The sequence below is a fragment of the Phoca vitulina genome, unplaced genomic scaffold, assembly GCF_004348235.1.
Source record: "Phoca vitulina isolate PV1807 unplaced genomic scaffold, GSC_HSeal_1.0 scaffold94, whole genome shotgun sequence".
NCBI classification, from domain to species: domain Eukaryota; kingdom Metazoa; phylum Chordata; class Mammalia; order Carnivora; family Phocidae; genus Phoca; species Phoca vitulina.
Window position 1 is genome coordinate 1,073,894 of NW_022589797.1, and position 26,685 is coordinate 1,100,578.

Sequence of the window (26,685 nt, forward strand, 5' to 3'; positions counted from 1 at the left end):
TTCAAGCCCCACGTTGCACTCCATGCTGGGCATGGAGCCTACTTAAAAAAAAAAAAAAATTAATGATTCATGGAAGTGGTCAAAATAGCAACAGGAACAGCAGTTTGGAAGAAGTTGATTTAACCCTCACAGATGACTTTGAGGGGTTCAAGACTTAAGGAAGTAAGTGCAGATGTGGTAGAAATAGCAAAAGAACTAGAATTAGAACTGGAGCCTGGAGATGTATCTGAATTGTTATAATCTCAGGATAAAACTTTAACAGACGAGGAGTTGCTTCTTATTGATGAGCAAAGAAAGTGGTTTCTTGAGATGGAATCTACTCCTGGTGAAGATGCCGTGGAAACTGCTGAAATGACAACAAAGAATTTAGAAATTACATAAACTTAGTTGATAAAGCAGCGGCAGGGTTTGAGAACTGACTCCAATTTCAAAAGAAATTCTGTGGGTAAAATGCTATCAAACAGCATCAAATGTTACAGAGAAATTGTTCGTGATGAAAGGAGGAGTCAACTGATGTAGCAAACTTCATTGTCTTATTTTAAGAACTTGCCCCAGCCGCCCCAGCCACCCCAGCCTTTAGCACCCACCACCCTGATCAGTCAGGAGCCATCAATTTCGACAGCAAGACCCTCCACCGGCAAAAAGATTACAACTCGCTGAAAGCTCAGATGATGGCTAGTATTTTTTTTTTTTTTTTTAAAGATTTTATTTATTTGACAGAGCGAGATACACAGCGAGAGAGAGAACACAAGCAGGGGGAGTGGGAGAGGGAGAAGCAGGCCTCCTGCAGAGCAGGAAGCCCGATGCGGGGCTCGATCCCAGGACCCTGGGATCATGACCTGAGCCGAAGGCAGACGCTCAACGACTGAGCCACCCAGGCGCCACCGATGGCTAGTATTTTTTAATTAAGGTATGTACATTTTTTAGACATAATGCTGTTGCACACTTAACAGACTACAGTATAAGCATTTATATGCACAGGGAAACCAGAAAACTCATTTGACTCACGTTACTGCGATGTTCTGTTACAGTGCTGTGGAGCTGAGGGTGCACCATCTAGAAGGTAGGCCTCGCCATGCTGTACGTCACTTCCCTGTGACTTCTTTTATAACTGGGCATTTGTACCTTCTGACTCCCTTTACCCATTTCACCCACCCCCTCCCCACCCCTCACCTTGGACAACCACCAGTCTCTTACTGGTTTTATCTATGAGCGTGGTTGTTGGTTTTTCGTTTTTACATTTCACATACAAGTGAGATCACACAGTATTTGTCTTTCTCTGACTTTGCTCTCAAGGTCTATCCATGTCAAAAATGGCAATATTCCGTTCTTTCTTTATGGCTGAATAATACTTCATTGTGTGTGTGTGTGTGTGTGTATATATACATATGAAAAAATATATACAGAAAATGTATAAAAATATACGTGTATATAGGTACACATATTTGTATATACACATGTCTATATACACATATATATTCTTGTAGTTTTATTTTTAAATCTTTGAGGAACCTCCACACCGTTTTCCACAGTGGCTGCACCAGTTTGCTTTCCCACCAGCACAGCACAAGGGTTCCCTTTTCTCCACATTCTCACCAACACTTGTCTTTCTGATAATAGCCATTGTAACAGGTATAAGGTGATATCTCATTTGTGGTTTTGATTTGCATTTCCCTGATTGGGGATATTGAGCATCTATTCATCTATCTGTTGTCCATCTGTGTATCTTTTTTTTTTTTTTTTTTTAGATTTTTCATTCATTTATTTGACAGAGAGAGAGCACAAGTAGGCAGAGAGAGGGGGAGAAGCAGACTCTCCACTGAGCAGGGAGCCCGACGCGGGGCTCGATCCCAGGGCCCCAGGATCATGACCTGAGTCGAAGGCAGCCGCTTAACTGACTGAGCCACCCAGGCGCCCCCATCTGTGTATCTTTAGAAAGATGTCTATTCAGATCCCCTGCCTAATTTTTATTTGGGTTTTTAGTTTCTGCTATTGAGTTATAGGAGTTTTTATTATTTTTTTAAAAGATTTTATTTATTTGAGAGAGAGCGAGAGCACAAGCAGGGGGAGTAGCAGAGGGGGGAGAATCAGACTCCATGCTGAACCCTGGGATCATGACCTGAGCCGAACGCAGATGCTTAACTGACTGAGCCACCCAGGCGTCCTGAGTTATAGGAGTTTTTATTTTAAAAAGATTTTTATTTATTTGACAGGGAGAGCACAAGCAGGGGGAGCCACAGGCAGAGGGAGAGGCAAGCAGAGGGAGAGTGAGAAGCAGGCTCCCTGGCTGAGCAGGGAGCCCGACATGGGGCTCTTGATCCCAGGACCCTGGGATCATGACCTGAGCTGAAGGCAGACACTTAACCGACTGAGCCACCCAGGCGCCCCTATAGGAGTTTTTAAATATATTTTGAATATTAACCCCTTAGCAGATACGATTTGCAAATACTTTCTCCCATTCATCAGGTTGCCTTTTCACTTTTTGTTGGTTTCCTTTGCTGTGCAGAAGCTTTTTAGTTTGATAGTCCCGCTTATTCATTTTTGCTTTTGGGGTATGATTAAAAAAATCACCAAGATAGATGTCAAGGAGCTTACTGCCTATTGGTTTCAGGTCTTACATTCAAGTCTTTAATCCATTTTGAGTTAATTTTTGTGGGTGTAAGATAGTGATCTAATTTTCCCAACAGCATTTACTGAAGAGACTGTCTTTTCTCAATTATATATTCTTGCCTCCTTTGTCATAAATTAACTGACCATACATCCATGGGTTTATTTCTAGGCTCTCTATTCTGTTGATCCAGAGCATACTGTTTTGATTAGTAAAGATTTGTAATATAGTTTGAAATTAGGGAGCATGATGCCTCCAGCTTTGTTCTTCTTTCTCAAGGTTATGTTGGCTATTTGGGGTCTTTTAGGGTTCCATACACATTTTAGGATTGTTTTATTTTTTGTAGGATTTATTTGGTCAGGGGGAGAGGGGCAGAGAGAGAGGAGTCTTAAGCAGACTCCACGCTGAGCACGGAGCCTGAGGCGGTGATCAATCTCATAACCCTGAGATGAAACCAAGAGTTGGTTGCTCAACCGACTGCTACACCCAGGCACCCCTTAGGATTGTTTTAAAATGTGCCATTGGAATCTTGAGAGATTGCACTGATTCTCTAAGTTGCTTTGGGTAGTGTGAATATTTTAATATTCTTCCAATCTGTAAACATGGAGTAGCTTTCCATTTATTTGTTTTCGTTTTCCTTCGTTAATCTCTGAGAGTTTTCAGTGTACAGGTCTTTCACGTCTTTAAATTTATTCCTGGGTATTTTGTTCTTTCTGATGCCATTGTAAATGGGATTGTTTTCTTAATTTCTCTAGTTTCTTTAGTTTGTTGTGCATGTACAGAAATGCGAAAGATTGCTGTATACTGATTTTGTGTCCTGTAACTTTACTGAATTAGTTCCAACATTTTTTGGTCTTTAGGGTTTTCTATATATAATGCCATGTTATCTGCAAATACTGACAGCTTTACTTCCAGACTTACAGCCTTTTCTTTTTCTTGCCTAATTGCTCTGGCTAGAACTTCTAATACTGTGTTAAATAACTTAAAATATTGACATTAAAAGCAAAGTGGCCCCAAGAAAGAAGTTTAAATGTTGAACACTGAGTTCGTGGACCAACTCCCTTCTTTTTATGGAGCCCCTTGTGGTAATGGAGGCATCAGAAACAGTTCGAAGTTACTGCTGTGGAACAGAACTCAAAACTTAAGAGGTTCAAACAGTAATCATTTCTCTCATGGTTTCTATGGATTAGGAATGTAGGAAAGGTTCTCCTTGGCAGTTCTGACTCAGGGTATCTGATGCATTTGCAGTTACAGTGGCTAGAGCCAGAGTAGCAGGAGGTTAGAACACTAGGGACTGGCCAGGCATTTCTCTCTGCTTGTCGTTTCAGGGTCTGTGTGGGCTGGTTTGGGCTTCATCAAAGAATGTGGCTCCAGGGTGTTTACCGTGGTGACACACGGACTACCAGCCTACAAAGGTCGGGTGTGCCAGCAAACCAGCTGTAAGCTCTGCTGCCTTTTATGATGTAGCTTCGGAAGTCCCATAGCAGTACTTTTGTCATATTAACCAGTCACTTCTTGATCTAGGGCATGTCAGGCTTTACTGATCTTTTACAACTGCCACATCTACCCTCAAGAAGCCCATCTGGCACGGGAGGCCAAGACTAGTCCAGATACCACCACCAAGAGAATACCAAAAGGTAAGCTGCCCCAGGTAGAAGCCATGGGACGTCACGGAGGGGAGTAAGGGAAGGCACTGGTGGAGGTGACCTTTGAGCTGATTCTTAAATTGGACTGACATTTTTGAAGTAATAAATGGTTGGTGAACAGTGAGTGATTACTTGATTGCAACCGTAAGTGGCTAAAGGGAAGGAGTGAGCAGAGGCCAGAAACGTGAGCCAGATCAAAGAATGCCCAACTGAGCTTTGGTGGGGTGGGGTGGGGTGGGGGCGGGCGGGCAGGGAGCACATGGGCAGAAAAGTAATGGAGTTTCCTCTCCCCTCCAGACCTAATTACCATAGGAGAGAGGGCAGACTTCTCCTGAGCGGTACTACGGGAGTTTGCATGAGTCTCCAGCTTGGAAGTATCAGGTAACTATAAGCAGATTTGACTTGGCTTTATTAGTTGCTCGAACCATTGCCTGAACGGAGCACAGTGTTTAGTGGTGCCTACTGTGTAGATCAGTATGGTCCAGAACTTTCTGTGATGATGGACACGTTCTGTGCTGTGCAGTTGGGATGCTACCTAACCGTGGCCACTGAGCGTATGAGATCTAGGGCTAGAAATGTACTTTTATTTAAATAACCACATGTGCTTAGTGTATTGGCCAGTAAGGCCTAGTTGAAGGATTTGACAAGTGAATAGGAACAGAGTTGCTAGGGCTGGCACAGACCCCCACGTGTACTGTGGGAATCCAGAGTAATGGGACTAGCCACACAGTAACGCCACCCTGATTCAGGTTTAGTGACTGAATCTGAAGGAATGATATATAGCCAGAGAGACCCCTGTTGAAAAATACTATCCAAGACCCTGAAGTAGGGGACAGTGGCAAGAGCCAGCTGGGAGAAAATGTCTGGGCTGGTGAGGGGATTCCCAGCTCTATCTCAGCTGGGCAACGAGAAGTTAATTTTTAGCCACAGAACTTCCTTTTTCAAATGGAAACTTCCACAGAACCCTACTATCAATCAATTGTTGTAACTTGGAGCTCTCGGAGTTCGAGGCAGGGGTGGACACTCAGTGGCTGTGCCTCTGCGGTCCTAGAAATGGTAACAGGAAATTCTTCATCCCTTAAAATCTCTCTCCAAGCTGCAGCAGGTCTTGAATTCAGTAATGAAGCTTCATGTTTGTTTGAAACAAATTTATTCTCAGAATAATGCACAAAAGTAGAGGTTGAGGCTACCTTTGGGAGGCTTCCCCCCCTCCTCTCTGGCTGCCAGGGAGAACAGAGCTGAAGGAAACATGCAATCACAAACAATGATCAACTCTAAAGACAAAAAAGGTTTGGTCCAAAAGAACTCAACATAATTAATCCAATTACTGTGAAGAGCTTCACTGAGTAGGATTAAGATCTTGCAGGTGTAGTGTTTCCACAGCGTGGCTCTTCAGTGCACCAAGGGGGCCTGCTTGAGGGAGATGAGGACAGAGCGCATGCGGGAGACGTCTTTGGCCTGTTTGCTGGACTTGGGGTTAAAGTCACACAGCCGGGCCACCCGTTCCCACTCAGTGCCTGGGGACGACTCGTCTATGTCGTTTACAAAGGCTTCTTCTGCTGCCCTGGAAGCAACAACACAATATGTTGGTTTAATGCAGAATCCCCCCCGTGAGCTACCTGGTGGCTGCCTTGTGACAGAAGTGACTGCCTCTTCATGCCTGACTTCCTGGCGTTCTGGTTTTCCAAAGAGGAACAGCCCCTGGCTCAGGTCCGACTCGGGAGCAGACCCGTGGCCAGTTCTCCTAGGCACAGGGTGCCCGGACCGCTGTGTAAAATGTTGGAATACAGGTGTTTGGTTCAGGGCTCACTCTCTCTCTGTCAGTACAGAGCATTAGAAAAGCAAGTCCTTAGCCAGCTATGCACTGCCTTCAGCAACAGGAGCAAAGCAGCAGGCCGGTCAGGAATGTGCACAGGAGTTGATGGTGGGCTCTACTGAGGTTCAAGTGAATTGAGAGACTTCTCAAAAGCCCACCGGTCATTGCACGATAGCCTCTGGATTTATTCCTAAGACCGTAGAGAAACAGGGCAAATCAAAAGGAATTCAAGACACAGCTCCCATGCGAGCAGGCACTAGAGACTAAAGCCATTCTGGAAGGGGGTTTGTTAGGACATTCTCCAGTTGAGCTGCAAGTTGGCCATTTTCTCTCCAGCCAGGTGCCTTGGGCCACTCAGGGCACGCTCTGGAAGGGCTGGGTGCCCAATGGCTAAAGAGCCAATCAGTGTTAGCTGCTTTTGGGTAGGAGGCTGCTCCAACATTCTTTCCCATCAAGGTCAGCCCACCCCCAGCTGGGAACTGGTGGGAGCTACAGCCTGAAAGGACAGCGGAAAGAGGCGGGAAGACACACTATATTCATCTACTCCAACAAGCATCACGGGCGAAGCGAAAGCGATGGAGATGACCGGTCTGTGGGGACGGAGGGGTGGCACGCTCACAAGGATGGCCGTGGCAAACACTGCTGCAGCCCGAGCCACTACAACACTGCGACTTCATGGCACACACAGTTAGGGGCAGTGAGAAAGGTTTACTTAACTGTTCTAGGCTGTAGCAAGGATGGTTTATGTTTGTGCTTAAAGGTGAAGAGAAGAAAAACGAGAGAAACTTTAGGTCAGATATAGAAAATGAGAATGAGCTCAATGCAGATGGTCAGTAAGCTAGACATGCCCTTGCCACTCCATCTACACTTGGGAACGTGCAGCTGGCTTTGCTGGGCCACCCTGCTGCCCAGCAAACCCAGACTCGACCTTTCCAGTCTCCAGTTCTACTCCAGAGAGAATGTGCAAAAATCAATCCAACAGCACCTGTAAGTCCAGCATTTCACAAATCTCATTGCAAATGCATCTGGGGACCCAGGAAACCCCGCTCTGTATTCTAAAGGGATGAACATGTCGAGGTCACAGGCCCTAAGATAAGACGCTCTACAGACATGAACCTGTCGTCCACCCTTCCCGCCTGTGGTCCTTCCTTCTACCCTCATCTCCCTTCCATCAAAATGGAGTCCTAATTTTTGAGGAAACAGCAAGCATTGTTTCCAAGTTGTCTTCGGCAATACTGCTTTGAATACAAGAGTCCAATGTTTTTCCAGAGAAGATGCAGTTTTCTTTGGGGGGAAAAGCCATTGTGGCCTATCAGACAGCTTTGGCTATCCCGACCTTAAAAAGCTGGGGCTTCTTTGTGCCAAAGTGGGGGGATAGGCATCAGAAGCTGGCCACTAAATTTCCCACATCAAAAGAGAAAGTTACAGGATTCCCCCCCCCCAATGAGACAACCTCCTCTGCTCCCAAGGGAGAAGCAACCAACCCCACATGTTCTTCAAAAGAACCCAATGTAGAAAGTGCTGCCCCACCCTGGCTCCCAAGCAGGGGGGCAGCAGTGGTGGCAGCAACAGCTTACGAGCCCACCCCAGTCCCAAAGCCTTCCCCAACCAGGTCACAAATGACCCACACTTTAAAAGGGAATCCACTTCCTTCCCTCCAAAACCCCAAATGTGGAAAAAAGGCTCTCAGAGTTAAAGGGAGTCACGCTTCTACACGACAATCGATGGATCATATTCCCAAACTTCTAACTCTTAGGCAGTCCCCAGAGTGCCAGTTTGAAATAATTTAGAAAGCAGAACAACTTGTGACATAACAGGAGCATTAACTCTAAACAAAAAGAATCAAAACAGGAAAAAGAATTAGTTTTGCAACATACACATAACCAATCACGTCAGCGAAGGGTTGTTTGTAGAAAGCTTCATCTGCCACCCTAGACAGCAAGAGGTCCAAAAGGCAGGCAAGCAGGCAGGAAAAAAGAGAGAACATTGAGAAGCAGAAACATCTCAAATCCATCATAGAGGCACGACTGTGCTCTGGGGCGCTGCTCCCAAGGCTGGGTGCTCACCCAGGGAGGCTTCAAGCGCTGGAGACTCCAGCAGGCAAGGTTCCCCATGGGCCTACCCCTGGGGATTCTCCCGGGTGAGCCCTGCCAAGCCCTTCCCGGCGTCATCCCTGCCACAGCGAGCAGGTCTCGGCACCCACTTCCAGGGAAGCCCTTTTAGAGCTACTGCGTCCACTTGATCCAATCCTCAACCCCAGCCACCTAGGGCACCGTGTTCTCATCGACACTTTACAGGTAACAGGAGGCCTGGACAGGAAGCCCCTTGCTCAACCCCAGGTGGCAGCAGAACTCCCAAGCAAGCCTGCCTGCCTCTTTTCACCGGCACCAGCTGGCGGGTGCTCAGGAAGCCGGGCCACCTTCCTGCAGCCTCCGGCAGGCTCACAAGGCATCACGCTACGCGCCAAAGCCACTTCTGTCTTGGATTATCCGACTCCTGCTTCCCCGCCTTGACTGAATGGGATCACTTTTCAGTCATCTGGGAACAGATGTGGTCATTTCAAAATCCCCACCTCAGAGGAAAAAGTTGCTGGACGCAAGTGGTCTGGTGCAAAGAACTGCAGCCAAGAGTCCTGGCTCTGGCTTCCTGTCTGTCCCTGAAGATGCTGGTCTGCTCAGTCCATGCCAGATGGGACTGCTGTCACAAGGTGCAGCCCAGGAACCAGACCTTCACTTAACCCTAACTCATACCATACATGGGTCAAAATGGCAGGCCTCTGGGACAAAAAGGAAAAGGGGGGGCATGCTGGGTGGAAGAGTTTCCAACCCAGGGGACAGGCTGGCTTAGACCTTATTGGCCCGGCCAGCCCACCACAACCACTGTGGGTGGGCAGGGAACCTCCCTCCAGGAGTTTTACCCTGTCCTTTGCCAGGTTGGTTTGGGGCAGAGAAGTAGAAGGGACATTTTTAAGGATGATCATGCCTGCTTATTAACCTAGGCTCCCTTATTTGAAGGGAAATTCTAGTAATTTTATTTCAGTTTATTTTTATTTAAACTCACACACAGCCTTCCTTCTTTCCCATTTTGGTTTATACATAGGTGGTGATTTGTGGAAATTTAAAGAAAGCAAAAAGAACAGCCTGATTGTAACTCTAAGTCAGCAGGAAAATAGTTGTTTGTGGAGAGAATGAGTGGGTGGGAAAGGAAAGGCAGGCCAGCTTGTAAACCCATAATCCTTTTAGTTTACACAAAGGGCTAAACGTAATCGATTTCAAAGAAAATAAAGGTTGAATGACTACGGTCCAAGGCATCACTAGACTACAAAAGCTTGAATGGCAGGCTTCCACTCCTTTGCAGCTAGCCCCAAGACTATGGAACTGTCAGTGACAGCATAGCCCCATCCGGGTATAGACAAATGGAGCAAATGGGAAACCATGATCACCATAGGCGGCCCCTCTAGCTGTTTGTTCTTCACTCATCAGAGGGGCCTGAAAGCAGCAATCCTCAGGGAAGCCTGAGGGAAACGGGGGGAGGAGGAGGAACGTGGGCCTGACCACAGGGTGCTCAAGCAGTGACCCACATAAATAGCGCCCAGTGGCGTGGAAAAAATATTTGCCATCACAGAGAATCAGGGGTTCCCCAAACTTTTATAAATCTTGAAAGATAAAAAGTTAGCACCAGAGCTCCCTGTAAAAGGGGTAATGTTTCTGTCACGGTTTGCAAGGCACATGGTCTGGGGCTGGTCTCAGGTCCACACTGTTCTGACTCGCTCCCATGGAGTGTCCCCCGCCCCCTAACAGGCTATCACTAATCATTCACGGCTCTTGTGCAGCAATATTTGGGCCCCGAGTTGGGGTAAAAGGAAGGAGATGCCAACTGCAGAGGAACACCAGACTACAGATGCCCTGAAGGCAAGATCTGCTGTCATTCGCCCATTGCCCAGCACCATGCCCGGCACAGAGGTGCTCCTGAGGTTTTAGGTGAGGGCATCTAGAAGGCAGGAGGCCTGATGATACGCTCATAGTAACAGCCTTTGCTCCCCACCACATCTCTTCTCTCAAACTGCTTGCTCTGCCTTAGCTTTGTGGGCCACTTAAACATCCAGCTGCTGCACAAGTCATCCAGAGGAAGACCGATACTTGAAAGGAGACTCTATTTTCTCCTGAGATTCACTATTTACCTATAGACAGCTCTTTTACATATATAAAAGGACTTACTCCTTTAGTCCCATGGGACGCCATTTAGAGAGTCAAACATGGAGGGGGAGTGGTCAGTAATGTCAAAATCTCCAGGGGAGGGGCTGTACCATTGGAAGGAGTCCCCCACGGTTGCTCTAAATGGCTCCTGCCCCAGCCCATGAAGAGTAAGTGGGATAAAGCGTCAAAACCATCCCTTCTCTCCTGGAACCCTGGTGACAAAGGCCAGTGTGCCACTAGTTTGACACGGAGTCTGCCCTATGCCTCAAGGTTTCTGCAAGGCAAGGGACCTGGTTTGGGAAAAGCTGTGCATTCTCTGTGAGTGGCAAGTGTAAGTCTCTTCCCCTGTCTGGAACTTGGGAGGTTCATCTATGAGACCATCCAACTCCACATTCTACAGTTCTAAGAAAGGTACCAAAGCCCTAAATCCAGGCCTGGAGGGACTAAACCTTGGAGACTGAGCTCCTTAAAACAGGTGTGCTTATTCGCTCCAAGGACAACGGATGCTGTATAGAGACAGCTCCTTTCTTTACAGAAGGGATACAGTTTAGCAAAACTGCATTAGAAGCCTATTCCTGACAGTCATTTTTTAAGTCTGAGAATCTATATGTCAACCTGTTTACCCATCAGGGATCCTGAATAGGGAGGGTCAGCCTGGTTTTACCAAGTACTTCAGGGCAGAATGACTCATGGGCAACTTGCTAGGATCAAGGGGGCCTCACACAGGGCTTGCACAAAGCACCCACTCATCTCCCTTTAGAGATCTGAACTTGTACCTGGGGTCAGTCATCTTGAAGGAGCAGAGAATAAAGCAGCCTGGATCTGTCAGCACTTGAAACTGATCACAAGCTCAGGAGAAGCCCTGGTAGCAAATGCTCCCCCAAGCAACTCGACACCAAGAGCGGAGAGCAGTCCCCACCATACTTCTTACAGAGCTTCCCCTGGAATTGGAGAATACGCCCCCAGCGGACACAGGCTCCAGCCTGCCATCTGAGGGGCAGCTGACAGAACCCAGGCTGGCCAGCCAGAGACCGGTAGCTGAAGCCTACCGCCCAGAACAGTCCATCTCTTCAGCTATCGTTGCCCTCCAATAAACAACACACTCTGGCTGGCAAAGCAGTCCACTCCCTCTTCTCGGACACATTTCCATCTAAGAGCTACCAGAGGCAAGAGCACTTAAACCAACTTCTGCCTCTGAGGGCAGGAACCTATGGCTCTTTGCCCTGAAAATTACAAACACCCCCGGCTCAGTCTAGCCTTTCTTTCCAGGGAGGTAGTGGAGTGACCACGGAGTGAGAGTTGGGTTCTGAATCCAGCAGGGCAGGCGAGCCACTGGTCTCCATCAGGGCCAGCAGCACTGCCTCTACCTTTCTCTGAGCTACTTCCAAGTGGACTTTAAGCGTGGAGTAGTCCAGACCGCAGGTGCCAGTCAGTGGGGGTAGGAGAATGAACTTGGTTTCTCCCCAAAACTACTTCACCTTCCGTGAGTGAGTCCATTCTGAAGAGCATTTTAAAAAAGTCAACTCAAGTTTTTCCTAGACACAGAAGTACCCAGAGAATCCTTAATTCTGAAGTCACCATGTTGGAACATCCTTGGCTACCTAATTACACACCCGGTTCCTGCTACCAGACCCCTTTGTAAAGCAGCTTTCAGAAGGCAGGGTTGTATTTAGGGGATGCAGCATGACCAAGTCTATAATCATCTCGAAAGTACTGAGATCCTGGTATGTTCATGAAAGTGGCCCTTCATTTCAGGGTTACATTTCCACATGTGGATTTGATCCATGAAATAACCTTCCCTTTTGCCGTTTCATACTATTACAAGCAATACAGATTAACCAAACTCTTCGCTGAAGAGCTAAAGTCACTACAACTGGGGTGGCTAAAGGACAGGCTGAATTAGGCTCCCAAGACCCGAGAGACTTGCAACCTTTATGTTTCAAGTACTTTTTCCAAAACCTGCAGAGACACTTCCTACTACAGCGGGCAGCACATGTGAGAACGATACTGGCCGTCAGAAATGAATGGGATTCAACCTTGGAGAACAAGCGGTGCCAGCAGCCCCGGGGACTGACCTGTTGTTTGCTTTTGTTTTCTGTAGCTGCTCGTCCTGCCTCGCATACCACTCTTCTAGCTCCTTTATTGCTTTTTCTTTCCACTCTGCTTCTTGCTTCCGAGAATTGGCATCTTTGAAGGGAAGGAAAAGAAACACAAATGAAGCAAAACACAAACTGAAGTTTGCTCCATCAATGTCTTTTGGTCTTATTAAACTTACGGTGTGTGTGTGTATATGTGTGTGTGTTGGAGGGATAATAATCAGGAGGGAAGAAAAAGTTCTATTTCCCTATTTGTACATCCAGTCTCTGATTCCAGTGATTCTATCCAAGTTGTTTCACATTCTCTCTCAGTCCACTGACATCTTAGTGGATTCACCAGTTTTGGGGTTTCTTTTCAGGGTAGGGGAGAGGATGATACATAGATAAAAGCCTTCGGGGGCACCAACTAGGGAAAAAGCAGTTAGAGGATTTTTTTTCTTTTTTTTTTTTAAGATTTGAGAGAGCGCACACGCACAAGAGTGGGGGGTTGGGGGGGCAGAGGGAGAGAGAGAAAGTCTTAAGCAGACTCTGCCTTGAGTGTGGAACTCAACTCGGGGCTCAATCCCAGGACCCTGAGATCACCGGCTAAAATCAAGAATCAGGTGCTCCACCGACTGAGCTACCCAGACGCCCAGGAGAATTCTTTAATAATTATGCTGCCAGTATTAGTTCAGGGTGGACCGTTGATATTAGATAATCTTTGAAAAAATCTTCTTAGAAAATGTAAGACCCCAACTCTGCCAATCGATGGTTTTGTAAAACACAAGGTGGCACTCTCTTAACTGAGCATGGTAGAAGCACTTCAATGAAGCAGAAAGCTATTGTTAAAATTACCAGAGGTAGAGAGGATTCAGGAACCAGGGAACAGAACATAGATGTTAAAAGTTGAGGGGGACCACAAAACATCTATTCCTGCTTAAACTGCAGAGTGAGTTTGTGGCAGAGCTAGGACAGAACTAAAGAAGCTCTAACGGAGAGGACTGCAGGGGGTTGAGGTGGGGTGGCAGAATCATTAGCAGTTATCCAGAAGGTTCTAGAATGAGAGAGAAAACAAACTTAGCAAGTTTGCCAGACTGGATTTTCAAATATGACAACTAGCTAAGAAGACCAAGTCAGTAGATAGCAAGAGATAGAAATGCAGGTCATAGCTACCGCTGCAGGTGACATCTGAAGTTACCCTGAGATTTCACCTGAAACACATTCTTAAGCATCCTCTCTGGCAGGTGTTTTGTAATAGACCTCTCCTTTAATCTTTACAACAATCCCGAGAAGGTAAACTCTAGACCCATGTTCAGCACTGAGAAAAACGATAGCTCAGAAAGTTTGAGTAACCTTTCCTAAAGTAAGTAGCAGAGCTAAGATTCAAACCCAGGTCTGACTCTGAAGCTTACATGTTCTTTCTTCATTAAGCTGCCTCCAAAGGGAGGGATGGAAAGGAAAACCTAGAAACAATCACAAGATGTGACTAGAAGGTGGTCACCAGTGATCCAGACAAGAGTCCGGACAGCGCAGAGCCAGAGCCCGACCTGTAACTAGCTCGCATCCCGGAAGAGGAGAAAGCAGTGGTGGTGGCAGCGAGTGAAGGGAAGAAATGAAGCACTTCAGGGCATTTTTAGGTCCTTTCCAAGAACGTCTTACAGTAACAACCTGCAGAAGGCTCTGTCTGTAACTACTGGAAATAGCTTGTTAGCAGCTAGAAACTCCCCCAAAGTTTCAGATTATAAAGAACCTGTTACCCTGTTATTTAACTTATCAGAAGGTGACCTATCAATTTTTTTTTTGAGAGATGGGGGGGGACCCACAAAGGGAGAGAGGGAGAGTCTTGAGGCTTCACGCCCAGTGTGGAGCCCGACATGGGGCTCAATCTCACAACCCTGAGATCATGACCTGAGCCACCCAGGCGCCCCACTCAGGATTCTTTTACTCAGATTTCCACTGATGAGTCAACTCTATACAGCAGACTTCCGGTATGTGTCCGTGGCATGAAGCAGAAGCGGAATGGAGGGCGCTAGGATGCAGCGGGACATGCTGTGGGCTGGCAGCGCATGTGGACAAGAAACCGAAAAATACTAAGGTTAAAATCTCCTTTTCAAGAGTGGTGAAATCACTTCTGAAACACTACTTTTTGACTGGAGAGTATTTCCTTTCTTTGTAAAGATTTTTTTAAAGTTTTAATATACCAGGAATAAAATATATAAATTTCTCTCTGAAAAATTAATCTGAATAAAAATTGTAACCACCTGCACAGATTGTAGTTACTGCATAAAACCATCCCTTTAAATTGTCTTCTTGCTTTTACAGATTTTTGAAAAAAGTGACACTGGCAATAAGAATTTAGAATTCTGGGACATCTGGGTGGCTCAGTTGGTTAAGCGTCTGCCTTCGGCTCAGGTCATGATCCCAGGGTCCTGGGATTGAGCCCTGCATCGGGCTCCCTACTCAGCAGGGAGCCTGCTTCTCCCTCTCCCTCTGCTGTTCCCCCCTGCCCCCTGCTTGTGCTATCTCGGTCTCTCTCAAATAAAATCTTTAAAAAAAAAAAAAAAAAGGAATTTAGAGTTCTTAAATGCTTAGCTCAGTAGGACAAAGATCCAAGCGACAATATAATCTGCATCTGGGCATGAGAAGAGGGAGGGAAGGCTGAAGAGTCCCCTTGGAGAGCAGGGCACACTGATAGCCATCTTCTTGGGCAGTCCTTCTTACTGTCCCTGGAAAAGAAAACTCTGAGAACGCAGTCACCAGCTAAACTGAAAACCACGCACACTGGTTCTCTATATTTAGCATCTTGTGCTTTCTCACAGTTTTTGCAAAGAAAAAAAGAGGAAACTGAAGAAACACCTAGTTCACAGACCAATTTAATTCAATCGCAAAGCCAAATATTTGACTTCAGAAAAGCATCTTAAGAAAACACTTCATGGAGGGCGCCTGGGTGGCTCAGTTGGTTAAGCAACTGCCTTCGGCTCAGGTCATGATCCTGGAGTCCCTGGATCGAGTCCCGCATTGGGCTCCCTGCTCAGCAGGGAGTCTGCTTCTCCCTCTGACCCTCCCCCCTCTCATGTGCTCTCTCTCTCTCTCTCATTCTGTCTCAAATAAATAAATAAAATCTTAAAAAAAAAAAAAAAAAGTGTTAAGAAAACACTTCATGGAATATTCCCAAAGTGCCCAATCTGATCACTGAAGGGGGGGGGGGGGGGAGGCAATTTTCCCAGACACCAACATGACCAAAGTGTATTGTCTCCATGGAGAAGATAACTTTGCTAAACTTTGGGGAAAGAGAAAAGATGAAAGTTGGGTTCTGTAACCTGACAAATACTAGTACCAGCGAAGTCCTGCCTCCGCCCGCTCAGAAGAGACACACAAGGAACAAGCCACGACTAAAGCTACCAGCATCTCATGAAGACAGTTTCCATCTTTGTAAAGCTGCGCTATCCAGTACAGAAGCTCCTAGCCATATGTGGCTACTTACTAAAATTAAAAATTCAGTTTCCCAGTCATACTAGTCACATTTCAAGTGCTTAAGAGCCCCATGTGGCTAGTGGCTACCATACGGACTAGCACAGATCTGTGATACTTCCACCCAAGAAATGCTAGCGGAGAGTGCCATAAAGGGTCAAACGGAAGTGTGCCCTTTGTTCTGAGAGCCACATAAACTGGGCTGGAAAGAGAACCGATTTGGCACTAACTGGGTCCTACTTCTAGGTGTCAGTTAACGCTATTTGAAAAACAAGGAGTCAGTTTTTACTAATTCAGTGGTTCCCATGAAGGACTAATAATGCTGACGTCGTTGGTACACAGAAGAACATCATTATTTCCAGATATACAATAAAATATTTAAGCATGAAAGAGAGGATCTGAAAGTGGATGAGAAATGTGTGTGTATAAAACATATACATACATACATGCTTCATTTACATAAAGATAACCCAATATGGCAAAATGTTAATCACTGAATCTAAGGGGGTGCACACAAGTTCATTTTACTCTTAACTATTTGGTTTGAAATTTTATTTCAAGTTTTATTAAGTAATCTCTACACCCAATGTGGGGCTTGAACTCACAACCCCGAGATCAAGAGTTGCACGCTCTACCAACTGAGCCAGCCAGGCACCCGTGTTTGAAATTTTAATAAAAAGCTGAGGAAAGAATACCCCATGGCTTTATCTCCACACGGTGCCATACCTCTGCAAGCCACCTACATATAGATACCAAGTCTCCTGATCTTGACCAAAAGCAACAGCCCACGTACACAGTTCTTCACCAAAGGCCAGGCCAGGCCGGCTGGCACTGATCTCGGCGGGACGGCGTACACAACATGCACGGTGGCTGATGGATGGAGGGGTACGGGCTATGAAGCAGGGCGGACGTAAGCTGAGTTCTGACGCTACTGCTTCTTAGCTGTGTGATTCAAAAACTTGTTCGAGGAGTCTCACTTTCCTCACTTACAAAAACATACAAACTTAGCTTACAGGGATATTAGAGTAGGAAAATCAAATTGTACATGTTTCCTAACATACTTCACATTTTCTTCTTAAAGCGTTACCTTAAATTCAGCCTAGAAACGATAAATGGACTTTGAAGTCTCTTACCCGGAGACCTTCAAGTTTACACAACACTCTCATAAACACCATCTCAGACGAACCCTGGAGTTGGTAACACTGATCTTACCCCACAGACAAACTCTACAAGGTTTGAACCACCAAGTGCCCACAGCTGGGAAGAGTTAAGCCTGGGCCTTGAACCTACTCTTTCTTCGCTGCAAGCTCAGGACTCTGCTCTGCTCTTCCCGAGAGGATGCACTTGGTGGTGGCTCTCTGAGCTGCCCTATTCCTCACAAAATGGCCTGTAATTAAGCATCTCCCTGTGGGTGGCCTTGTGACCCCTCAGGCTGAGGAAGAGATCTTCCCACATACTAGACAAGGACATTACGGCTAATTCCAGTTAAAAAGAGCTAAGAGTCAAGGTCAACTATTCCATTGAAAACAAGACACCCAAAGACAAAAAGATTCCTTACCAAGGGCTTCCAAGCGTTCCGTTTGCTCTTCTCTCCATTTACGGATACTTTCAGGCTCTGATTGCAATCGATCCACTTGTGAAATAGCTGCGTAACTGTCTGTTGGACCATTACTCTCCTTAACACAAAAAACAATTGTGTTCTATCAGTACCAAACACGCCTTCCTGAAATGCGCTTCATACACGGTAGAACACCCCTGGTTATGTACTGACGGCCGCTTTAACATGTTAAAGGATTACCTTAAAAGCAACAACACAACCTTACATGCTCATAGGGAGCTCTCAACATTACTGCACCTAATCCTTACAATCCACAAGGGAGGCAGAGTAGTTGTTAGCCTGCCTGTTAATAACTGGGACAGAAGTGGGAGAGAGGAAAGCAGGGGAGGTGGGTCATGGACTGACTAGGAAACAGTGTTAATGGTTTTAGTTTCCTCACTTGACACACAGCTTATGTGGGATCTTCAAAGTAACAAAGGTAAATACACTGCACAGCAAGGCCCAGAACCTAAAACTTCTAAATGCTATTACATAATGCAGGAAAAAGAGCACTTGATACCACCTAACCAAAATAGGTGAATTCTGGATAAAAAGGAGTCCAAAAGAAAACATGCAGTCACTAGTCACACCAAGGAAAAGAATAAAAAGGCAAGCAAATAGGAGTCACAAGTGGGGGGGGGCGGAGTGCGGGGCAGATTCTTCATAGTGGGTAAGGTCTGACAGCTAATAAACTGATAAAACTCAACTAGAATTTAATCTTTAGAAAATTTTTCACCTGCTGAACTAGGGAATAAATTCCAGGTTCACCTAATCAGACTATAAAAAGATGGAATAATTACTGAAAGTATTAGTAACTAACTTATTGACACTTTCCATGTGTCAGGCACATAAAAGCTTTATCTCCCAAGCAACCTGCAAAGTTTTGATTCTCATTTCACATTTGATAGGACTAACCTGAGGCACAGAGAAATGACATGTCCAATTCACAGCTACTAAGAGGTAGAGCCAGGTTCTGAACCCCATTCCGTCTCACTCTAAGGGCTAAACTCTAAACCAGGCACTGGAAACTAGAGTCCAGGCCAGCTGCTTGTTTTTGTAATTAAATTCTACTGGAACACAGCCAGGTGCACTCATTCACGTACTGTCTGTGGATGCTTGCACATCACAGCAAGAGTAGTTTGACACATACACACACACAAAAAAAACAGGGCGCCTGGGTGGCTCAGATAGTGAAGCATCTGCCTTCGGCTCAGGTCATGATCCCAGGGTCCTGGGATCAAGCCCTGCGTCGGGCTCCCTGCTCCGCAGGGAGTCTGCTTCTCCCCCTCCCTCTGCTTCTCCCCCTGCTCATGCTGTGTCTCGAATGAATAAAAAAAAAAAAAAAAAGAGTAGTTTGACACAGTTACGACAAAGCTTAAAATGTTTACTATCTGGTACTTTACGAAAAAGTTAGTCCGTCCTTGGTTTAAACCAATTAGACTAACATCCTTCCTGCCAGTGAACTGGTTGAGGGACGGGCAGAAACCCAGGCATAAGCAAAGCATCATGCTATTTCCCCAGGCTGTAGTGACTACTTCCAGTTGGTCCAGAAGGAAATGCAAGATTTTTCTTGGGTGGTTGGGAGAAGAGGAAAAACCCCCATCTTGTTCTAGATAACATGACAGGCACACGAGAAGCCCGGAAGTGCTGTAGTCATTTGACCACCAAGAAAAAAGCTTGAGCACAAAAATGCACACTTAGCAAGCAGAGCCAAAGTCCTAGGGGAACTGAGTCAGAGTCCTGGTTGAAGGACACTTCAATAATATAAACTGGTAAGACTTTTTGTGTTTAAGCTAATCTGAGTTGGGCTGGCAACTCAACACCTAGTGATACAGAGGGAAAATAATGGCAGTCACCACAAATTCCAACCCCCCCCCCCGCCCCAAGACAATCTCAAAGGTTCAAATGCTGGCCCCACTGCATACCACCTTTGTTACTTTTAGACTACTTTGTGCCTCAGTTTCTTCATTTGTAAAACAGGAATAATAGTACAGGTCCCCCAGGTTGTTGAGAGAATTAAAGAGTAAACATAAACAGTGCCTGACAGTGCATGGCACATAGTGTTTAAATTAGCCACTGCTATCATCATCACCATGAAAGCTCATTTCTTGAGAGTAAAATCAGTAATACTAGGGCCAGGTCAGTAACGTTTTAAAGGAATGATCAATGTTACTTCTCTTCAAATCCTTCCATTTTAGCAGGTAACATACCCAGTACTAATACATCTAGGAAAGTCAAAGGAGTGGGGTCCTTTCTAGGTCAATCAATTCAAATCACAGGAAAGGAAGACTCAACCACTATCTTTTAACATAATCAGAGTATTCTGTACCTGGTAGTACTCGCCATTCATCACTCCATCCACGGCATCTGCAAGACATAAAATTTCAGTCGGTCAGTCAGGACTAGTCAAATGCTGGGCCAAAGCATTACCGAGTCTAATACAGGTACTGTAAACTATACTAATGCTATCCCTGTGCTATGCACCAGACAGAGCAACGACTGACTTCCTGTTTAATGAAACCAAGATGTGCTTATACACAAATTACTTCACCAAAATGGAAAAATCTGTACCAAACCCCCAGTTCAAAAGCTTTTTGATCTTTTGCCCTAGAGAGAGAACACATGGATGCCTGGCAGAAGAGTCTCATAGAGCAACAGTGTTTCTCCATGAAAGTTCTGGAGAAGGCAAAGTGGGGCCTGGAATCATTCAGTGAGCCAAGGACATGCAGCTTCATGTTCAAACCAAGGTGCTTTCTTGGGGGTCAGGACTCTCCATCCTGTGCCTGTAGACCTAAGGGTCTACAGTTGAGACTTCCTCAGCTAATTCCTCTAGACCCCTGGAACTAGTCTGGGATAGTAAGATCTGGGCATACCAAATTAAGTCAGTATTTTCAAGGATACAAGTTACAAAAAACTCAAAGTGTGGTGTACGATCCAGTCTTACTGCACAATTCACTCATGAGCTAAATGAGAAAGTCCATTTGAAAAATGTGGAAACGATCTTAAGTAAGACCTAGAGACCATCAATCCATATAGCATAAAATGGTGGTCCACAGGCTGAACATATTTAAAACACTATTAAGTCAGAAAATTTCACGAATTCAGGATGTCTAGGTTTTGGGGCAAGGGTAAGCAGACAGAAGATCTGGCAATCTTGGGCCTGCTTGAGAGGAGGGCAGCCTTTATATCCAGCACGCTCTGGTCTATCTGCAAGGACCCCAGGCGCCCCCCCCTTTTTTTTAACCCATTCAGTGTCTCAGTAATTCAGCTGCCCAGTAAGTATGCATCCTAAGCCCTGCCCTGCCCCACAAGCCATCACGAAGAGGCAGTCTGCACAGGGCTGCCTGCCATCCTTTCGAAAGCCTTGACAAAGGCACCATTTTTAGCTTCTGCCTACACATTCTGAACTCTGGATTTGTTGGCTGACCCATATTTACCACCTACTATGTAGGACTTCCATTATTTTGTCCAAATTTTTTTTTTCAAACTACTGATTTGTCCAATTTCTTTTTTTTCAAACTTATTGCATGGGGTGGGATAGGGAAGATGACAGAAGAGATGCACCTAGTGCTCAAAAACTAATACAAGTATTTGGGGGGGCATATTCAGTTGCTCCTCAGTAAGAAATCCCTTCATCTAGAACCGCTAGCACAGACCATACCCGGCGGGCAGCACCTGGAGCTGCCCGGCGCGGTGACACCATGCTGGTCGCCCTGAAGACCCTCCAGCAGCCGACCTTCAAGATAGAGATTCTTGGGTCACAGGATATACATTTTAAAAACTTCTAAATACTGACCATTTGCCCCCTTTTAGTGTCTCATTTATATTACTACCAGCAGCACATGACCGCCCCATTTCTCAGACTCTTAGTGATACTAAAGATGGAGTTTTAGGTTTTTAAATTTTTGCTAAGTTGACAGCAGGGAAAAAACTTAGGTGGCTTTGTCCTGCCAATCTCTTTTCTTGTGAGGTAATCATGTAGCTGACGTTTGATTTTCTTCTTTACTGAACTGAGTTTTGCCCATTTTTCTGCTATCTTTTGATCTCTATTCACTTTGTATTATTATTTGTCCTCTCATATTACAAATATTCCCCCGTTGTCATTTTTTTTTTTTTTTTAAAGATTTTACTTATTTATTTGATAGAGAGACACAGTGAGAGAGGGAATACAAGCAGGGGGAGTGGGAGAGGGAGAAGCAGGCTTCCCGCGGAGCAGGGAGCCCGATGCGGGACTCGATCCCAGGACCCTGGGATCATGACCTGAGCCGAAGACAGATGCTTAACGACTGAGCCACCCAGGCGCCCCTCCCCCATTGTCATTTTATATGGTTTCTTCTGGTACTAAAAAAAACAAAAATGCCTCTCTTTAATCCACCTGGAATTTATTTTTATGTAAGATAGAAAAGAGTGAGATAATTTTGACTCCTAGAACTTACAATGGTTAGCATGGCCAGGCCTAGGCCTAAATTCTGGTTAATATATTACATTTAACACACCAACTATCCAGTTAATATATTCCAGCCCAGGGCCATTCCCAATACGAGAGCCTTTGATCACTACACCATACACAAAACTAGAAGCAATTTTCATCCCATACCTCCTCCTAAGTCACATGCTGCCTGTCCTTTAGGACCAAAGACTCATCCAAACCCACTGGCAAGTGCTTTGAGCTCTTATTACTGTCCTGACATTCAACTGGCCCAAGTCAAAGACCTGCCTGTTGCTACAAAACATACAGAAAGACATCTTAAGACAACTAAGCTAAGCAACCTGATGCTCCAGAAGGAAACTTTCTAGGGCATCTCAGGAACTCCAGAGAGAAACAAGGGCCAGAGTAAGTTTCCAGAGAAGAAATTTTGTCCCAAACCCACCTTCGACTTGCCATGGTGCCCATCCACTGGAAGTCAAGCAGACATGGGTTTGATGAATTCCAGTGGAGACGTGTATTAGCTTGCTACCTTAGGAACACTCCTTAACTTCCATGATGCTTTCTTATCTGAAACAGGATGCCACTACTTAGCCTGCAGGTACGGCGTGAATCTGCAGCTACAGAGAACCGGCATGCGGCAAGCATACAGTACTAATTGTCAAGCACGAAATTTCCCTGAACTTTTCTCCACCACTGCTACCAAGAAAGTTACTCTCCTCCTCCAGAAGGCTTTCCTTTAATTCACGTGCCTCTCTTCCTCCTCCAAGGAAAGACTTGTCAGAAACAACACCCAGTGCCTCACTGCCATACTCTCTCCGTAGCTCCTTACTCACCCCTTTCTCCAACCTCCTCGGCCCTCATAATTGAGGGCTTTACAACAGCTCTAGACTTATGCGGCCTCTTTCCTGACTACTTGCTCTTCCTCAGTATCTGAGCCACTTCACTCAGCTGGTTACCTCCTACCTTTAAACTTACCTCCCTTCTCCAGATCTCCTTACAACTGAAGGAGTCCTCCAAGGCTCAGGCCCTCCGGTTTTTGCCTGCTCCCATCCTTCATGGGGAGTTTTCCCCAAGGTTACTCCTCCATCTGTTAGAGTCTCCTGCCGATGAATCTCTGTATAGTAACATATCAGATACAGGGCTCTCTCCTAAAATCTGTTTCCTCAGCACACCCCAAGGCCTATAGGCTTTGTAATGCCTCTCTCTTCCTACTCCCAAGGAATAAGAGTACAGCCAGGTACCGCGGCAGTAATATACCAAGTACTGTGTGTAATACATTAGTACATTACAGGTGCTAATGTAATCCCAGGAACCCTATGTGGTATATATCTGTACCTTGTACTGGTGAAAAATCTAAGGCAGGGCAGTGGCGGTGACCAAAGCTGCCTGAGACCACAAAGTTAAACTTACACTCAAGCAGTCTAGGACAGCACAGAAATCTCAACCACTAGAGTGCCTCTTTTCAAGGAAAGAAAGGAAAGTGTCCAACTAGTTCTCTAATCCCCAAAGGAAGTGCTGACAACTGCACTACTGCCAACCTCAATTACACTGTCAGAGGTCTGGCTTTAAATCACTAAATGCTTAGTTCACTAAGAAAGTCCTTCCTAGAAACTAAGTCAGCAGTGATCCCTTCCTTCCCTTTGCTGAAAGCTTAATGCACAAGGGACCTGTGTATCCAACTCTACCCTCTCCCTTTTACCTCTCCAAACTGCTCATCATCAAGATTTGTCATTTCTCTACAGGACTCTTGGACCTAGTATTTTTGTTCATACCTTTCTATCTACTATGTGCCAGACACCCTGCTAGGCACTAGGGATACAACTGTAAGCAAGAGTGACATTGTCCTTGAATCAGGAGTTTTCTAATTATGGGTCCTGCTTCTCCCAACTCTGTCCTACCCAAGGCAGCCACACTGCCTTTCAGAAATGACAATCTCTTGTCCCGTGATACCCCTGCGGAAACAACTGCAACGGCATATGGTACAGTCTACGGGCAGGGAAACTGGGGGCATAGCTAAGAACTTGCCCTTTTTTTCTTAAGCAAGTCATTTCTCTGCAGGACTCATAAGTTTTCTTATATTAAATGAGGGAAGTAAACTAAGGATCTAAGAAGTAAATTTTATGATTCTCAGTCAAATGTTAATAAACACCACCCAACAACAAAACCCTATTGACTTAAAGCCAACTTCATCTCCCAGCCACAACCCGGTTCAGTCCAACCTGCTTGCTGTAATTCGCATTTTTCAGGTGTATCATATGTTCTCGTGTAAATTCTTATTGGAGGGCTAATTTGCTTAGGAGGTAATATGGTACAGGATAAAAACTCAGAGGCTGCAAATGAGCAGTCTCCCTACCCCTACTCAAAAAATGGCTCCGCCTGGCTGGCACAATAATTTGAGATTTCTGAGTCTGAATGCTTTCATAGAGGACAACTCTAGTGCACCAAAACCTCAGTCTCCAGGGCGCCTGGGTGGCTCAGTTGGTTAAGCGACTGCCTTCAGCTCAGGTCATGATCCTGGAGTCCCGGGATTGAGCCCGCATCGGGCTCCCTGCTCAGCGGGGAGTCTGCTTCTCCCTCTCCCGCTCCCGCTCCCCCCTCTTGTGCTATCTCTTTCTCTCTAATAAATAAATAAAATCTTTAAAAATAATAATTAAAAAAAAACCTCAGTCTCCAACACTCCGTAGTGTCTCATTCCCAGCAGGTTTCTCTCATTTATGTTATCTGCCTGGCTCCTTAAGGTTTGAGGTTAGAGTAGTACAAACACTCCTATCTGCCCCACCAGTGCCCTGTTCTCCTTTAATTAGAATTTTTTTTTTTTTTTAAGTAAATGAAAACCCAGGTCTCATTTCTTCCAGCTAATTTCCTACTTCCTCATTCTACTGAATAGATCTCTTCCCCCCATCTTTTCCTCCCACTGTAATTCAAAGCATCACACACAGGTAAGGCATTCAGAGGTCAAACTGGCATCCTAGTGCTCATTTTTTGTTTGTCTTTGCTTGAGTTTGGCTGGGAAAAGGCCACCCTACATTCTCTATTCACCTTTTGGAAGACTAGTTCAGGCTAATCTTAAATTCTGCTTAGGCAACACTGCCTACCAAAGCTGTTCCTAGAGGAAACAGAGCTTCAGAAATCCCGGCCATAATCCGTTCGACAAATGATAAAACTCTTAGCCTTCTTTGGCTGGAGTTTCTTCCTCCAGGATTAGAACACCCTCCCTGAGTTCCCTATTCACGCCTCTTTTCCTCCCCATAATCCAACATTCCGTACACCTGAAGTGCTTAAATACTGCATTGCATTGCCGTTTTTGTTTGTATACATCTCAAAAATGATACTAGTATTCTCATTTTTTTCTGCCCTCCTTTCCTAATAACTGGTTCTGTGCCGGGCTTAGGCTTGCCTTTAAGTCTGGCCAAACTGCGCCAATGCGGCTGTGTTTGAGAGGCCAGGCTCAAAGCACAGCAAGTGCTCAATGAAAAGTTCCTGGACTGAACGGGCTTCTTCGAGCTCTTCGGCCTGTCACCCTATTTTCTTTGCTTCCTCGCTCTGCCCCGTCCGGGAGCACTCAAACATACTCATACCACTGAGTAGGCTCCCCGAACCTAGGCTTACTGCTATGACTGGGCCGGGGTCTCGTTTTCTCCTTGCACTCTTCCTTAACCTCCCTGTTCAGCAAGAAACAAGAGTGACACAGAGCCCTCAGACCCACTCTGGGCCGAGTTTCTATACAAGCCCTCCCGCCCCAAACGCCGCCGCACTCTCACCCGGACCCCCTGGCGGCTCGCCGTGCGGCTGGGGCCCAGGGGCACCGCCGTCCAGGATGGCGAAGGCCTCGTCGTTCTCGATGCCCGCAATCTCGCTCTCTTGCTGCGCCAAGAAGGCCGCGGCCGGGTCTTCTTCGCCGGCACCGGCCACCCCGTTCCCTAGCGCGGGGCCGCCGGGAGCGCCGGCAGGAGCGCCGAACGGATCTAGTTCAGCCATGGCGGGCAGTTCAACGGCACGGACACCGACGTTGAGCGACACGCCAACCGACCCACCAACACCGCGCCCCGCAGCGGCTGCTGTGGCGGCGACCGCGATCCGACGACAAGCTGGAGAGAGAAGACGGAAGCGGAAACCCTGCCCCTATATCCGGTTGGTGTAGGCGGTGTTGGAGAGCCGAAGGGATAACAACCAATCAGAGGACAGCGATGGTTCAAGAACTACCCAATCAGCAGGAGGAGGGGCGGGCCCCCGAGGAAAACTCGTGACTCGGGCCGCGGCGGCTGTGAGGATGGTGAGCCCAGCAAGGCCCGAGGGAGGCGGAAGTGGCTTGACTTAAAGCAGCCTTCCCTGCCTGGCCTTTGGGGCTGCCCTGCCCGTGGACTGCCACCTCTGCGGAGACTCAAGTGCCAGAGCCGGAGGTGAGGTGAAGGAGGGGCGCAACGATCGATCGGTCGACTAAGGAGGCAAGCTGCTTAGGTTTCCTGAACCCCCGTTTGCTCGTTTGTGAAATGGGAACGCGAATCCTGCACTGCTTCCTTCCCAGACTCCTTGGGAAGACTGAATCCTTTCACGGCTGTGTACTGGCTTTATTAAAATTTTTGTATTTGTTAATTCATTCACCCAGCCTGGATTATTTTCTCTTGTAGAGCCGCCTGACTTAAACGTAATTAAAAATGCCCGCAAATCCACTCTGATTTTTCAACCCCACCGTGTTTATAAAAAGGCGAATATCTCTCTTTTCCAAAGCCCTTTTGCAGCCAGTACATCTTACCAGGGCTAGACAGAAGTTTCTAGAACTGGAACACTGCTTAGGGATCACCTAGGAATTTCATATTGGAACAGGCCCCTGTATGGGAAGGGATTAA

At 46.2% G+C, this 26,685-nt stretch overlaps 1 protein-coding gene across 4 annotated transcripts; it reads right to left on the reverse strand.

The window, feature by feature from the left end:
* Positions 1 to 5,387: 5,387 nt before the first annotated feature.
* CLTA (clathrin light chain A) lies at positions 5,388 to 25,953 on the reverse strand. Of its 4 annotated transcripts, XM_032396844.1 has the most exons (7): positions 25,600 to 25,953; positions 19,739 to 19,776; positions 17,371 to 17,488; positions 12,342 to 12,453; positions 7,948 to 8,001; positions 6,788 to 6,823; positions 5,388 to 5,818 (listed from the first exon to the last, which is right to left on the reverse strand). In XM_032396844.1, the coding sequence occupies exons 1-7, from the start codon at positions 25,814 to 25,816 to the stop codon at positions 5,647 to 5,649; spliced, it is 747 nt and encodes a 248-aa protein (XP_032252735.1). In that variant the 5' UTR covers positions 25,817 to 25,953; the 3' UTR covers positions 5,388 to 5,646. The 4 variants fall into 4 exon arrangements, with proteins under 4 accessions (XP_032252735.1, XP_032252737.1, XP_032252736.1 ...); XM_032396846.1 differs by lacking the exon at positions 7,948 to 8,001; XM_032396845.1 differs by lacking the exon at positions 6,788 to 6,823.
* Between the last annotated feature and the right edge of the window lie 732 nt (positions 25,954 to 26,685).

What these genes read in the sequence shown, in the direction of transcription:
- CLTA (XM_032396844.1), bottom strand. Translation starts at nt 25,816, where the DNA reads ATGGCTGAACTAGATCCGTTCGGCGCTCCTGCCGGCGCTCCCGGCGGC. An exon ending in TGAATGGCGAGTACTACCAG is followed by an intron (nt 17,489 to 19,738) that starts GTACAGAATACT and finishes TTTTGTGTTAAG; the next exon opens with GAGAGTAATGGTCCAACAGA. An exon ending in AAAACAAAAGCAAACAACAG is followed by an intron (nt 8,002 to 12,341) that starts GTCAGTCCCCGG and finishes CTTGCTGTCTAG; the next exon opens with GGTGGCAGATGAAGCTTTCT.